The following is a 17,461-nucleotide window of genomic DNA, read 5'->3' on the forward strand; positions in this document are numbered from 1 at the left end:
ACAACGCACAGCATGACTGAGATGTAGAGGACTACAATAAATTAGGGGCATTGGGATATGCTCTTCTCTTCACTCCTAAAAGCAAGGTAGTTTTCACAGGAAGATGTTCACTCAAAATATTTGCAACTAATTAAAATCATTTTAACCCCAAAATCTAATGAGCTCATGTAAAAGTAACCAACCATATAAAATCAGTGACCTAAGAAAATTAGAGTACTCCAGAGATTAAACTCGGCACACCATGAACAGAACTTTGAATATTCCCTTCTCCTGTTAGAAAAAGGCGTGGTGGGAAGCAAAAAAAAACAAAAAAAAAAAACAAACAAAAAAACTTGGGTACAAGCTTCAGTCATCTTGCACATATCTATAAATGCACTAATAAAAAAACCGGAAATATGTAAACTACACACAGTACCATGTTATCTGATACTCGTACACACACATTTGCACTAACAAATATATAGAAATACACATCCGCAACATTAGTGGCTGATGTTCACTGAACATTTTTCTACCCAATACACAAGTCTTCATAAGCTTTCATAAATGATTCTTATCTTCATGTAAACTCATAGTTATATAAATGTTTTGTTATTGAATCATGTTTTCCTTGATTTTTCATTTATAAAACTCTGTTCATGTTAAGTTAGCACTTGCTAGCTGGTGACGCTAATATTCCTCAATATTTTATGTCCATTTAATATTTTCCACTTTTGTCCTTCACTATAACCTAGCATATTATTATATTAATTGTCGCCGTGCTTTTTTTTTTTTTTGGCAATACTCAAAAATGCTATCGTCATCCAAAATGGCCCGGGACTATGTTACAGTGTCTTAAAACTGTTGCATAGATGATTATTAATATTTTTACTTTAGTTTTAATTGTTGAAAGATAAACTTGCGTTTAGATTCCACAAATGATATATTTTTATGCTTGATTTTTTTTAGTCAAGTGAAGATTTTATTGAAAACCTTTTTTGTCTCTTTCTTTTTTTTTTTTTTGTGTAATTCAAAGTTTTTTTGCTTCTTTTTACTTTTGAAAATAAAATAGGAAATTTGTGTAGAATTTAATGAAAAAAAAAAAGATAGCAAAAGCTGCGAAATGAGTTTATAGGTGAAACTGCTAGAAAATTAAAAAAAATTTTTGCAAAATTTTCTTGAGAGAAAAAGAAATGATCTTTTTATTTTGTTTTGTTTTTATATTTCAGTTCCGAGAAGATGGCTGCTTCATCATTCCAGATTTTTTGTCTGAATCTGAAGTCAATGAACTCAGGCAAGAATGTCTTTGTCTTTTAGACAAAATGGATGTCACTAAACAACACAGTACTTTTGAGTCAGATAAAGAGGTAAGTGAGAACTGGTTCGGGTGATAAGAAAACTATATTGGGAGATATGGATTTGATGTCAAGCTAAAAGAAAGAGTGGCTGATAGAGCAATAATGGTAAATAAAATGATTTAGTAACGGAATGGTTCAGCTCTCACTTTCCAAAGTTGGATAATGCTGAAAAAAAGGGTGGGGGTACAGAAGACACACAAAACAGATAAGGATTATATATTCATTAAATTATTGAATTAAACAATAAAGAAAAGTCCTTGCAAAACTAATTGCATTTACAGCTTTAAAAGTCCAACTATAATAATAAAAAAAAGTTATTTTATGTCCAAGAAAATAGATGACTCTCAGTATGTAGTCGCATTTGGGAGGGGAGGTTTCCTTACTTGTTGACTGGACTGGATTCAAGGTTGCCAGACTATAATAAATATTTGAAGCCAAATTTTTCAGGGAAAAAAGCCAAATTGAAAATTGAGGCCACATTTTCAGAAACAAAAAGAGCAAATGGAAAATTTTCTTTATTAATGCTATATAAAATGGAGAAATGGTTATATTGAAAATGTTAGCTTCCAGATATTTTTATTTTTTTTATTATCAATTTAAAATTGTTTTCTTAGCAATGAAGTAAAGACTTCCCTTATGAAATTGAGATCATCGAATTTATATACATTTTGCAGGAAATTAACTTTAACTGAACGTTGCTATGCCAACTTTTCCATGTGTCCTTTAGTTTGGAGAATGGATCTTCAATATGAGTTTTTTATGCAGAATGCTTCTCCTCTAGCAACTGAGTAATCTCAGCAGTTACCATCAAACCAGTTCTTGTGTTTCCTAGAGATTGGCCCAAGGCAATCCATGAGTGTGTTGTATGTAGTGTTGTGGATTGCCTCCCATGCTACTTCCATATCTATTGCAATAGATTCAATACATCCTGCCACAGTTTCAATTTCTGAACAGTTTTTGTTTTCAGCTTGACATTCAATTGAATTGGTGCTATCTTTCTTTGGGATTTTCTCTTTGGTTTGATATGCAGATTGACCGTAGCCACTCTGAGGCAATGGTCTGTCCAACATTCAGCTCTGCACATGGCTCTAGTGATACATATGTCCTACCTGTTCCTTTTTTGGATGATATAGTCAATTGGATACAAATGCTTTGAGCGAGGATGTATCTATGACCTCCTTTTGTAGATAAGGAGGTAAAACACAGTGTTTGTTATTTGCAGGTCATACTCAGAGCAGGCTTGGAGGAGGAGAAGGCCATTCTTATTGTATTTTCCAACACCATGCTTTCCTATCATGCCTTCCCAGGCAGTACTGTCACAATGTTAAAGTCACTAAGAATAATGAGCGTGTCCAAATTTGGTGTTGAACCTATGATGATATTCAGGTCTTCATAGAAATTGTCTTTGACATCATCAGGGTTTGTCATCGTAAGGGATTTGTATACTAACAAGAGTAGCAAACTTTTTCCCAGTGGAAAGTAGGAAGCTCTCACTGTCATTAGTCGGGCATTCACTCTTTTTGGAGATCCAATCAGTTTACTCACAAGCATATTTTTGACTGCAAAACCAACTCCAGCCTCACACCTCTCCTCAGGTCCTCTGCCGTTCCAAAAGAAGCTAGCCTTGACCTCTTTCACTAATTTCACCTTTTTCTGCTAGTCTTGTTTCGCTTTGAGCAACAATGTCAATATTGCACCTGACAAGTTCCTTGCAATGAGTGCAGTGCATTTTATGGTCTGGCCAAATCATTTCTGTCCGAAAATGTCACAATCTTGATAGGTGCCTTTTTTGTTTTTGTATTTCGACCAAATTATTAGGATTTCTGCTAACTGCAGTAAGCTAGCCAGAATGTAGTGGAGAGAGTAATGTTTGGGGCACCTTTTCTATCCCATTCCTCATGTCAATGCTATATTAAAAAAAGCCGCTTGGATGGCTGTTGAACTCCATTTCTGCTCCAGTTAGTGGAGAGCGATCCTATGACATGAGCCGCCTGCATATAGATTTGTTGCTAGGACTTCTAGTGTGTGCACTCCTATCATTTTGTTGCTTGCCCGATGCCACAGGACTTGAAGGGGATGAAGAATGATGAATGACATGTGCTAGGAGTTTATTTAAAGTGAAGCTGTATGTATGTACTATATCTCTATCTGTATAAAGTTAGGTCTATGTATATGTTTATATATTTGCATGTAAAAGATTCACTCCTAATTAAGAATAAATTAATTAACTGATCATTATGAATTTTGAAGCTGTTATGCATAGGGGGATAATAATAAGGTCTATATTTTGTTTAATTTAGTTTTCTGCAAAACAGGCAGAAAGGGCGGGGAATTTATTCAAGAAAATTTGGATACTTCTGATTTGTGTGAAATTTTAATAAATATTAGACATCAGTTAATATATATTTCCACAAATTTACCATACTTTGAAGTAATTTAAAGGGTTTTTACACAATCTTCCATTTGAAAATTAAAATATTTCAGATTGGTATTAAATTTGATCTATCTTTCTAAGAGACAACAATAATTATGTCCATATGATGTAACATTTCACTAAATCTCAGCAACTCCATTTTCTCATGGTACAGCTTATTTCTTTTGTGAACCTGTTTTATGTGTGTTTATAACTACACTGATCATCAATATCTGCTTATTGTGCTGGTCCAAAGTTATTGCTTGATCTGACACCAGCCGCAGTGTCAGCCGTGTCATCTCAGTGCTGTAACAGCAGAATTCTCTGTACAATAAAAACCACAACTGTATTTTAAAATAAGTAACATAGGTTTATTTTCATTGGGATTCGTTTTTAAACAACAGATTTGCAAATTTGATTTTTGCATGACCAAATCAAAACACAGACTTAACAGACCCCAGAATCGAAACCAACTGTGATGCCTAGAGGGTCAGCTCTCATTGACTTTCCCTGTCCATCTGATGGAAAATATGTATGTTTGACCAGAAATCCTAGATATCCGATCTTTTTTTTTTTTTTTTTTTTACCAATCACTCTAGAGGGTCACTGGAACTGACAATATCAGTCTCTGTTTTCAGCCCCCCCCCCAGCCCATTTGTGGCTCTCGGGCTCCTCCCTAGTCCATTTGTGGCTCTCGGGGCCCCTCCCTAGCCCATTTGCGGCTCTCGGGCCCCTCCCTAGCCCATTTGCGGCTCTCGGGCCCCTCCTTAGCCCATTTGCGGCTCTCGGGCCCCTCCCTAGCTCATTTGCAGCTCTCGGGCCCCACCCTAGTCCATTTGTGACTCTTGGGCCCCACCCTAGTCCATTTGTGACTCTCGGGCCCTTCCCTACAACCTACTTGTGACTCTTCAGCCCACCCGTATAACCTACTTGCGACTTTTTGTCTTGTTTATATTTGGTTTATGACTTTATACTCGATTCATTTGTACAAAACATTTCGTTAATATTTGTACTGTCAATCATATCACCCAATAATTAATCATGGAGCTAAAACAAACAAAAGTTAGACTAAAACCTTAACTTCCTTTAGTGACATTTATATTAACTACTTTCTTTATTACTTCATATAAAGCATACTGTGATAATAAAGTGTGGAATAAGGAAACAGTTTTAAATGTATGTGATGAAATGAATAAATTTTTTTCTTTTCTTTTCAGTTTAGAGATGATTACTTCATGGAAAGTGGAGACAAAATCCGATATTTCTTTGAAGCTGATGTCTTTGATGAGAATGGTAGGTTCTTCATTATTGTGTGCATCATGGATTAGAATAATATGAATGGTTAAGACTTCCTGAAATCTATAAACTATAATGATAATAAAACGAGATGAGTAAAACATAAGATTACATACACACGTTGTTCCTATACAAATAAAAATGCACAACTTATTCATAGAATCGGATTAAGTATAAAATTACATTCTCTTATGGCATCTATTTTTGTTATGGAAATCTCTGAAACCAATGGAAGGGTCAATAAAAAGGAAATAATCTTCTGAAAGTTGACGGAAATATAAAGTATTCTGAAAAACCCCCCCAAAACAATAGGAAACTGAATTCATAGATTAAACATATTTTATGTAAAATTCAATGGTGGCATTGATTTGATATTGTTTGTTTTACAATAATAATGTAGGGTTTGCATCAAAATCGTTCATCCATAATAAAAATATGGTTTGATGTTTTTTGATCGGCTTGATTCTGTTGTTGGCATTAGTTTACGTTGATTCTTTCGCGGATCAGGTACTTGCAGAAAAGACCACGTCAAGATTGCCAACACAAAAGTGGCACTACAGAACAAACTGGATTTGAACTTGGCATATTCAGGTAGTCAGTCCGTCTGATTAACCATTAAGCCATGGTCACTTTGCAATAAGTACTTAAACATAATAAAATGAAAACTTATCTTCTTGAATTAACCATGTATTTTCTTTGATTTCTTATTAGATATTTTGTATCGTCACTTTCATCTTTGTTAACCGTTCTTGTCTTCTTCTGAACCAATGGAAATTGCTAAGCAAAAATCATGTCCCCCCCACCCCCATCCCCCTTCTAAACACCACTTTGTGTTCTTCTTACATCCTTCCCATCAGAGATACAGAGTCAGTTTGAAACAATTAAGGGGTCACTAGAGCCAAAGTCAGTAAAAATATACTCCAACAGCAGTTGAATTCATACCTTTTATAGCCCTAGTTTATTTTTGCTGAGTCCTATTTTTTTTTTGTTCTAGTGTGTGGAGTCTTAAATTTCTATTAAAATAATTTTTTTTTAATTAATTTTTGAGATGAGGATTGATAATTTGGATTATTCGGACTACTGTTCTCATCCTGAGTGTTATTCGCACAATGTTTCGATTAATGTAACCTGACCTTCGTCAGGATCCATGGCATAACGGATAAAGTATTATGTAAAATTCGGTTGTGAAGTGACACTTTTCTGGAGGTTCAGTGTGGGTGATACTAAGAATATAATTGCGAATTACTAAAGCTTTCTATCCGGTCATGGCTGATAGAACGAAAACATGCTACCCCTGTGGATTAAATAAAGGGTTCCATTTAAAATTCTATACAGATACACCTGGATATTACATTAGTTGAAATGTCCGAATAACACTCAAGATGAGAACAATAGCTGAAATAATCGGCCAAAAAATGAATACGCGTATGAGACCATGTTGCCAATTGAATGAAAAGATTTAAACAGAATTAATATTGATAAGTATTTCTTATTCATGTCCATAACATTTTTTTTTTTTTTATCTCTAAAAGAATATTTGCAGCAAGAACTCATCTTGTTACCACATATCACAACGAAAAAGAACTTCCTTTTCTTCCAAGTGCTGAACATCAAACAGAATTTTCAATCATGAAAATTCTGTTTGATATTCAGCACTTTCAAACAGTTTCTTTCCAAGGGCTTCCTGTTAGTGGGTGGAACACATTACCACAAGTCTACTTCCTTGCACACTACAACAGGGTTATCTTAAAATCCAATGTCAACAAATACTTGTCATAAACGCCCTTATAAGTAATCGAATGTTAATTATTCCATCCATCATTTTTAATCCTCTTGTGGTATTCTTCATTCTTGAACTGACAACCTATCAGTCTCAGCCTTATCCTCGAATGACCTTTGGCCTTGATAAGTGAGTCCTTAGTTAAAAAAACAAAAAAATCATGAAAAATGACTAAATAACTTCATTATTTCTTTGGATTACTATTTTCATTTTATTTTCACAACATTTCGCTTGATATCTCTAAGCTTCAGATATCTCTTGTCAAACTTGGGAATCTGCATGGAATTTTGAACAGAACTTTTTATATATAATCCACAGGGGTAAAATGTTCTTGCTCTGTCAGCCATAATCAAGTAGAAGTCTTAAGTAATTTGCAATTGTATTCTGAGGATTGAAGCTTCAACCTCCAGAAGAGTGTCACTTACAACTGAATTTTACATAGTACTTTATTTGTAACACCACAGGTCCAATTATCAATCACAAAAATCCAGAGAAACAATATTTCTTGTTTTTGTTTCCAAGAAAAAAAAATCTGCATTAATTTTTATAAATTTATTTTACTGTTTAAAAATATTTGGATAAATTTATTTCACTTTAAAAAAAATTAATTTATTTCACTTTTTTTCTTTTTCTTTAGGTAAATTGAAATACGAGAAAAATTTATCAGTTAACAAAATTGGCCATGGTAAGTAGAAAAATGTTCTACCAGACATTACTGATATATTTGAGCCTTAAAACAAAACTTAGGAAATTATGTTAAGTGCTCAGGTGCTCTATAATTTATCAAATGTGCATGTACATGTACACCACTTGTGCAGTTGTTAGATGTCGGAACTTTGATGAAACCCAAACTCCGGGAAACAAAGCATTCAGGATATGACAGGTATCTGATTGAGGATATTTGCTTAGTTGCACATATCTGAACGTAATCAATGTTCCAAGCAAAATACAGGTTTCATACTGATTATGCAAATAGCGGTATACAGTTGAGTGAAGAGTGATTAACCAATGTCTTGCTAAGTGATGCCAGGACATTGCCAACCTTCTTGACAATTTTGTCTAACACAAATTGCTGCTGATGATAATGCACAGGCTACATCCATAAGATTTCTTGCATGCTGGATTTTTCCATTTCAAATTGCATGATATACTTGGTCACAGCTAATTTCAGTTGACAGCCTGTGATCCATGGCTGCATTGTGCCCAGCTCTGATTGCAGGAAAGATTACTATTTGCAAAGAACTTTGCAGCTAATTCTACCCTATGCGACGAAGGCCATCAACTCCCCATATTTCCTCCTATAACACAGAACAAGCTAGGTAACATACAAATATCCGTGCATGAGGTCGCCAAGCTAATAAAAAACCTAGATTCCAGTAAAGCAACTGGCCCTGATGGCATCCCAATTATAGTGTTAAAAAAGCTTCAACCAGAACTTGCTCCCATACTTACGAAACTATTTAAGCGCTGCCTTAAGGAGAAGTGCTTTCCGACCCCCTGGAAGACCTCCTCAGTTTGCCCTGTATTTAAGAATTCAGGTGATAAGTCATCTCCCTCTCAATACAGACCAATAAGTCTTCTCTGTGTTATGAGTAAGTTACTGGAATCAATATTAAATAGAGAAATAGGCAACCACCTCAGCAGGAATAACCTTCTTAGTGACACACAATATGGTTTCCGCTCTGCAAGATCTACCGCAGATGTGCTGACGGTTATATCCCACAGGATTAGTGAATCTCTTGACAAAGGCTTCCTTTCTAGGGCAATTGCTCTCGACATATCAAAGGCCTTTGACAAAGTATGGCATAAGGGTCTACTTCACAAGATTTCCAGCTACGGTATAACTGGAAATGTTTTCTCAATCATTAAATCATTTCTCTCTGATAGGCTCATAAGAGTAGTGGTAGATGGACAAAAATCGGAGGCCTGCAATATAAATGCTGGAGTCCCTCAGGGGTCAATCCTGGGCCCAACTCTCTTCCTGATCTACATCAATGACCTCCCTAAACACATACTTAAATCATTCGTTGACATCTATGCTGATGACACGACCATCTACGGCAACACATCAAAGGCTGTAAATGACGAAGTTCTCTCGGATTCTCTCTCCTCTGATCTCGAGCGCGTGGTTCAGTGGGGGAAGATGTGGCTAGTTACCTTTAATGCATCCAAAACCAAACTCCTATCCTTACATCATCAACGCTCTGATCCCCAGCTGGCATCAATTGTGATGGATGGCTCTCGTCTGGGTGAGGCCCCGTGTTTTGACAAGCTTCTGGGTTTGACCTTTACTCCTGATCTGAAATGGAACAGGTACATCAAGTCTGTTGCCAAGGTCGCAGGAAAGATGGTGGGATCCTTCTACCGCTCCAGAAGATATCTCACTACTGATGCAATTCTCTATCTATATAAAAGCCAAGTACGGCCAAGGATGGAATACTGTTGCCATATCTGGGCAGGAGCTGCCAAAAACAGCCTATCATGCCTTGACAGAGTACAAAATAGACTTTGTGGTTTAGTGGGGGATGCCCTTTTCTCTACCCTGCAACCCCTCTCCCACAGAAGAGACGTTGCGAGCCTATCCTTGTTTTATCGTTATTTTCATGGCAGGTGCTCGTCTGAACTCCGATCTCTGGTCCCCCCTCGCCAATCTTTCACGAAAAACACCCGTCTAGCTGAATCCACTGTGAAAAATTTCCCCCACTCTATATCTGTGCCTAAATCAAAACGCGGATTTCATGAGCAAAGCTTCTTTCTTAGAACCGCACGCCTGTGGAACTCTGTTCCGTCTGCCTGCTTCCCTCCGGACTACAACTTGGATGTCTTCAAGTCTAATGTTAACAAATTCCTAATGAACCGCCCCCCTAATTAAACACTTCATAAAATCTCCTCACTAACGTGATGTACTTACAATAACCCTTATCCCTGAGTGGCTTTCGGGCCTTGATAAGTGGTGATCACTGTGTAAAAAAAAAAAAAAAAAAAAATTTATAGACTGCAGGATCTGTCCTTTGTATCTCAAAGTACAATTTGATGTCATCTGCATAATTGGCATTTTATATCTCTTCAAAATATTTTGCTATCAAAAGCATAATTGTAAACTTTCATATATGAACAAAGAGTGTCTCTGTTGGCACGAAAGTTTAAACATAATCTCTACTTGTTGGCTGGGTAGGTCCATTACGTTTTTGATTATTATGTTTACTGAGATATTAAAATAGATTGCTAACTGTTCCAATTAGCACTTTCATGCAGAATGTGTATAAAGTGTTACGTTTTTGAATTTTTTGAAATGAGGATTGATTATTCGTATTTTGGATTCTTCGGACTACTGTTCTCAGCTTCAGTGTTATCTTTACAATGTTTTGGTCAGTGTGACCTCTGACCTTAAATGTCTTGTTGAACTCTGGAATCTTTCTGTCAAACTCGGGAATCTGCAAGGACTCCCGGCATAGTGGATAAAGTACTTGGTAAAATTCAAAGTTTGATCCTCAGTGTGGACAACACTTAAAATGCAATTGCGAATTATTTGGGATTTTTACCCAGTCATGACTGACATGAGCATATTACCCTGTGTATTAAATAAAGTGTTCGGTTCGAAATTCTACGCAGATTCCAGAGTTCGACATGATACACCCGGAAAAGTCGGAGGTTACATTGACTGAAAAATTGTGAAAATAATGCTCAATATGAAAACAGTAGTTTGAGAAATCCAAATAATGAGTAATTGATAAGTAACCAAATTCTTATTTTTTTTCTTTGTCTGTGTGTGTGTGTGTGTGTGTATATATATATATATATATATATATATATATATATATATATATATATATATATATAAATTGCATTTTCTAATTAAATGCTTATTATTCTATATTTCGGTTTTAGTTTTGATTGCTTGTATTATGTGTGTATTTGTGTGTAACTTCGCAAAGAAACAAGATTTGAAATATGTAAATTGCTAGTTTTTGTGCATGTGTAGTTTTTCATGTTACATGTTTAAGAGACAATAACGGATGAGGAAAACTTGTTTTAAATAATATGCCACTTCTTTTCTCTAATCTCTCATCATTACTTTGATCTTGATAACATCTACTGTTAGTAAAAGTCTGTGAATGAATCTTATGAAAACCAAAAATTATGATCCGTGTTGTATTGGAAAAAGGAAAAATTAACCTTATTTTGTGAGAAAAGTAGTTGAGAGCAACTTCATTGATTTTGTGGGATTTATTAGAATTAGGTACACAAGAAGTGCAGTGGCATTACAGATTGAGACATGATAATCAGTTTGTGTACAATTAGCCTAGGACAATGGAAATGGATGTGAAATTAGATGTGAAAAAAGCATATTTAGATGGCGAAGCTGTTGAAGTTCTGTAGTTATATAGATTGGGACCTGATGCTGGTAGGTAGAGATTCTGTTAACTAGTATGAATTTTGGAAGTGTGACTTGAAGTACATGTTACAGCCTGGTAGCAAACACAGATGAACTCACTGCACCTAGCATGGCTAATTAGTGTTCCACTCCCAAGACAAAACACGCTAGAAGCAAGTATTGATGATTACATAAGAAATAATCACGTTTGAGGATTGGATTGTAGCAATTTGCAGCAAGGAAGCAGCCATATCAGACGTTCCCACACAATGTAGGAATCCAAGAGAAATTTTCTTGGGATCTCTCTGTTCGTCGAGCATTTTTTAAAGCTATAAGAAAATTAAATAATAAGAAATTAATCTTTGTCTTTGATTTATAAAAAATTAACTTAATCTCACCCCTTGTGAATGAACCCAGGGTCTGTACAGACTTGAAAAGTCCTTGAATTTTGACTTTTGCCTTGAAAAGGCTTTTTTTCTATTATTACCTTGAAAAATACTTGAAAATATGGAAAATGTCTTGAAAATCATATTCTTTTATTTTTCAAGTATTAATAAAAAAAACATATAATACCATTAAAATATTTTTTAAATATTGAAAATAAAATTGAAATACATTGTTCTGAAATTGCATCATATTATTATCTGATATTTTCCATAGGGTAGTTGCATGATCAAGGGATGTAACTCTTGTATTCACAATTCCGGAAATTCAAAATTTGAAAGTAAAACGGAACCCGGCATAAACCAATCTACAATGGTGAAAACAAAAACATTTAATCGTACTTAGTTGGCCAAATATAAGTTGGTCATGGAAAGTAAATATGATTATCAACAAGCATTGTTGTGTAGTAAAGAGGCATTTGTTTTAAGCAAAATGATTTGAAATCGCAAATGGTTAACACTGAATACAAAACAAACTAAAGCTGCAAATAGTAGACCAGTTTCGGTGTGCATTAGAGAACTTCATATAAATAACCATGTGATCTTTAAAATTTCTTCATGAAATGAAAGAAAATGACTTTCCTGTTGTCAATTAATTATCATTTATACATCAAATTTTGGGTTTGTTTTACAATCCATAGTGATTCGAAAAAGTGTTCAAATATCAAATACACAACAAATGTTACCATAGCCAATAAGTCTCAAATATTAACTCTCTTTATGGCTTTTAAATTTCCAAGCAAGATGGCTGTTATGTCCTGACCGACCTCTTTTTGAATTATCACTTTTTTTTTAAGAGGAAGTGGGGATTCACCATGAGAGAGTCCTGTCTGTGCAAGGAAAGTTTGTTTTAGAATGGAGGGTCATTTTTGTTTCTCACTTTATTTGGGGCGGATTCAAATCTCCCTTTTTTTGTTCTCATTTATAATTTAATATTTTGGGGAGGGATAGTTATGGCCACCATAAATACAAATGACTTTCCTTACCCGGATGGGACTCTCCCAGGGTTAATCCCCTTTCCAAAGAAAACATAGTGATAATTGAAAATGAGGTCAGCCAGGCTGAAAAAAATAAAATAAACAAGACAGCAGCAATCTTAGTTGGAAATTTAAAAGCTGCAAAGGGAGTTAATATTTGAGATGAAATAAATAGCATTCAAAACTACTTGAAAACACCAAAAAAAAAAAAAAAATGGTGCAGGTGGGTTGCAAAGTAACTTTTACTGGTGATGGTAGCATTTATTTGTTGTATATTTGATTTTTTTACCACTTTTTCAAATCGCTGTGGATTGTAAAACAAATCCTAAATTTTGTTTTTGAAAAAAAAACAAAAAAAAACTTGAATTTTGTCTGGAAAAGGCCTTAAAAACTTCAAGAGCCTTGAAAATGGACAGTCGAAACTATTACAAACCCTAAAACCTCTCTTCCCAAATAAACCTTTATAAACCTTTTAAACCGCTAATAGGTCTCTTTGGGTTTCCGTGTAAGAGTTATTCACTTGGGTTAAACAGTTGCTAGATGATGCAACAATACAGATGAACAGCCCCACATATGGAAAGAATGAAGACAAGACCACAAATGCAAAAAAAAAAAAAAAACAATTACTGATTTGTGTTTCTTGATTGCTTACCAGCGATAACGTACGGGCACATTTGGTGGAAAATTATGTGCTTCACATTTGCTTCTTTTCATTTAACGAACTATTTATGAAATTGTTACAGTCCTTATTGTGGTGATAATAATGGAGCAGAAGGAGAAGCAGGCTCTGGTGTGGTTACAAGACTTAGGAATGGATGAAGTAGGTTCAAGTAATTTCTGCCATTATTAACTCGCAGATAATGACTGCAGTTAAACAAAGCCATGAGTCTGTCAGGCATGCATATGCAGTGTGCTGCTGTATGGAAGTGATGCGAGATATGATATGATGCATGTGTAATGTGAGTCTTAAATACTTAGATCTGATGAATTCAGAGGAAAATTAAATCTGGACAGTATATGGAGATGTGCGCAGAACAGAAGACTTTATTGGTTACAAAAATGAATGAGAATTTTTGAATTTGTAGGTCAAAAAAATTGAGGCAGCAGTTAGTTGGCAGGAGAGTTTAGTGAAAACTTGGGCAAAAATGATAAGGGAAAATTTGAGAGAAAGAGAGGTAAATAAAGATATGGCCAGAAATTAGGGTTAGTTTGGAAGTCAATTTCTAAAAGCTATCCAAACTGTTGTTGCTGATGATTTATCATTAACTTTTCACTTTCAGCCCTCCATGCATTGAATCCCAAGTTTAAAGCCGCCACTTTCAGCAATAAAGTTAAAGTAGGTGCAATGATTATTCCTCCTTTTTTTTTTTTTTTTAAATTTGTTTTTTGTATACTAATGTGTCATCACTAACCAAACTCCTGGTCCTGGATATGACCTTAAACTATATCTGATGGTGAGGCCCCAGCTTGCGGGCTTTGGGGAGCATAGAGCCACCCTTTAATCTCCATTGCTCCCAAGTCGACTTTGACCCGGAGTGTTAAATAGAAACCGACTTGAAAAAAAAAAATATTTTATTGAAAAATTTTTCTTCAAAATAACTGGATTTGGCATTAAATGACCTGAAAAGGGTTGATATGCTGTAAAACAAAAACAACCAACCAACCAACCAACTAACCAAACTCAAAAGCTAGATGAGGATCAATACGATTGTCAGTTGGATGATGAACAATACTATGAGAGGATTGAAATTGATTAATAGAATTACAAAATTTGCTTACATAAGAGGACAGCTTGACAAATATTTACTGACACTGGTTGCAAAAGAGATCCTGATGTTTTTTTTCTTGACCAACTGAGGATAAGTGTCAATGAGATTCTGTCAGACTATGAATTGTAAATGAGTGGAATGGACAAAATTTAGTTACTTAACAAGAAGGCTCAACAAGTATTTGTTAACACAGGGCTTCAAGATGACCATGTTGTAATCAGTAGGAAAGTAATCCTGTAGTATTGTGTTCCACAGATGAAAAACTTTTGGAAATAAACTGTACTCATGGAAGTTCTATGTAATTTTTTGTACACAATAATCAATTAAAATCTTTTATTTTGAGTGCTGCTAGTGACCCAGATTCTAAGGTAACACCAGGCAATGTCTGACGTCTGCTCTCCATACAGTTTGGTCCAAAGGTTTGTCATCAGGTTGTATGTATTCATCTTGTTTCTTATGCACTTAAACTGGGTCTTCTTAGTGATCTGGATATCCAGAGGTGACATGATGTACATGGCAAAATGACTTGGGTCAAATACAAAAATTTCTTATCAACTTTTATTAATTCTGAATATTCATTATTTTCATTTAAAAGAAAGAACAGTATTTAGTGCAACCCAAATAAATAGTAATAAGAATGCAGAAAACCGGAATGGTGAAAGAGATAATGAACAAAAACAATATTCCAGAGTTCAACAGGAAGATTCTCAAATTCGACAAGATACACCTGAAGAGATCAAAGGTTACTTCGACTGAAATGTGAAAGTGACACTCAAGATCGGGACAGTAGTCCCATGCCCATACGTGTGTGGCCCTGCCTAGTTGACATGATTAAAATTCCTCATGATTTTTTTTTTATGAATTCGGCACTTTTAATTTTTTTTTGTTCTTTTCTCTTTTTGTTTTGTTGTTTACCATAAAAAATTCTGTTGTGAAATTGCCCCAAGGTCAGATATCCTGGTCACTGCACTATTTGTGTTCACACGTGTGTGACCCCTGACAGACCACCAACCTCCAACGTTGTGTGCCGTGGTATTTTTAGTTCACTATTCTTCTTATGGCTGGATCGTATTTTCTTGCTGGCGACTTTTTGTTCATCCTCTCTTTCACTGTTCCAGTTCTCCTGCATTGCTATCAGCCTTTATAAATACTCGCATAATTATTTACCAGCAATGCTCCAAGCAAACTACCTTTCCCTTTTATTAATTACTTTGTGATAACACACACACACACACACACACACACACACACACACACACACACACACGTGTATATATCAATATACAAGACGACCCATAATTTGTTAAAGTCAATGTTAGTACAATGTACATATTTTGTGTCTTATTTTTTTATTTATATATTTATTTATTTGATTCCTCTCATTTTGCCATTCTTCATTTCTTTCACCTTTTACAGCCAAACATAAGCTGTGGTTTCTTCTCTCATTTTCTTTTTCATTTATGTCTTTCATTTATTCACATCATCCTCTTAATCATCACTACTATCGCTACTATTCCCCCCACATTTTATCTCCTTCATTCTTCATATGCTGCTACTGCTTCTATTTTCTTTTTCTTCTTTTTCTTTATGCTGCTTATGCTATCACTACTGTTTCTCCTCCCACCACTTCTCATTTGCCCTTTCTCTCCATCTAAAACATTCAATGTGCCAACAACTAACCTTCCAAGTTATATATTTTAGTATAATACCAGTCAGTATATGGTATTAAGTTGTCTCCCTTGTTTTTAGGTATATAAGAGTTGTATTCTTTTGGTTTAAGCTTTTTAGAGTAAACTCCCTTGAAAGAAAGAAGGCAGTTTATGCAAACAGGATTTATGTTTTTAACAACCTAATATTCTGGTTACTATTCATCTAGGTAAAAATCTCTTCTCCGCTCTCTCTCTCATTTTATGACTGATGATGGCATCTTTTTTTTTTTTTTTTTTTTTTTTTTTTTTACATCATTTACTGTGCCCAGTTATCCCCCAATCTCGGTCTCCCATTTGAAAATTCAAATATTTTAGATTTGCATTAAATTTGGTTCATAGCCATTAGACATCAATTAAACAAGATTCCTTGAATTTTGATGAATTTTTAAGACCCTTTAAAATTAAGCCTTAGTTTTGCCTTTCAATTATTATAATAAGAATAAGAATTCTAGACAATTTTTAAGTGCATTTGATTTTAATATCATATCTTGATTTTAATCTTTGTAAGTGGATATAAAAGTGGAGCAAAACTTAAAATTGACTTGGGCTGGAAATTAATCCGAACTAGATATGTGGTGAGACGACAACAACTACGGATGGCAGTGATTGCTGAGAATGCAGTTGGGAAATTTGAAGTTCCTATCCGTCGCGGTTACCATCTGACGAAGGCCAGAGGAATAATTGGCCGAAACGTTGTGAAAAACAACAACCAATAAAGATGAAAACAACAACTAATAAAGATGAGAATAATAGTCCGAAATAAAAAATAAATTAATATAGATATTCTAGTTTATAAATAATAAAAAGCTAAGAGCTAGAGGTGTAGAATCATGAGGCTGGCTGCTGATACAGAAAGGGGGAAAGCTGATATGTGTCAAATGCAAGGCAGTGGAAACAGGCTACATAGTGCCAGCTTTATGTGTGATTTTTTGTCTTTTGATTTCAATATTTCTTGAATAATATATATAAGCCATGTAGTCACAAGAAATTAAATGTTAATGAAGCTCTAACATAAGATTTAAAAAAAATTGTTTTAATTTTTGCTATTGTATGTTTTTATTTCAATTTTGATTAATAGTAAAGAATAAAAATGTAACAGTTCAGTATGTAATTATCATAGTTATGTTAGTGTGAGTAAAATACTTTTATTTTTTATTTTTTTTACTCTTTCTGTTCTCTTTCAAAGTGAAATTTAATTATTTTATGGTTTGGTCATTAAATTATTAATTGAAACAATTTTCTTATATAAAATTATAAATCATAGTTTATGGTAATGCTTCAATCTCTATTTATAAAATTATTTTATGTAAAAAGCTTCCAAAACTTTCAATGTTTAAATTAAATGGAGATTTAAGAATTTTA

At 34.5% G+C, this 17,461-nt stretch overlaps 1 protein-coding gene across 5 annotated transcripts in view; it reads left to right on the forward strand.

The window, feature by feature from the left end:
• The window catches only part of LOC145303451 (phytanoyl-CoA dioxygenase domain-containing protein 1-like), a 60,067-nt gene that overhangs the window by 17,967 nt on the left and 24,639 nt on the right, over positions 1–17,461 (forward strand). For all 5 annotated transcript variants that reach the window (XM_080144784.1, XM_080144788.1, XM_080144785.1 and 2 more), the window contains 4 exons: positions 1,209–1,346; positions 4,968–5,043; positions 7,464–7,511; positions 13,902–13,957. In XM_080144784.1, coding sequence (XP_080000910.1) covers positions 1,209–1,346; positions 4,968–5,043; positions 7,464–7,511; positions 13,902–13,957 — 318 coding nt within the window. The remainder of the gene's footprint in view (positions 1–1,208; positions 1,347–4,967; positions 5,044–7,463; positions 7,512–13,901; positions 13,958–17,461) is intronic.

Source organism: Euprymna scolopes, chromosome 19, assembly GCF_053919585.1.
Source record: "Euprymna scolopes isolate OS-2025 chromosome 19, ASM5391958v1, whole genome shotgun sequence".
In the NCBI taxonomy this organism is placed as follows: Eukaryota; Metazoa; Mollusca; class Cephalopoda; order Sepiida; family Sepiolidae; genus Euprymna; species Euprymna scolopes.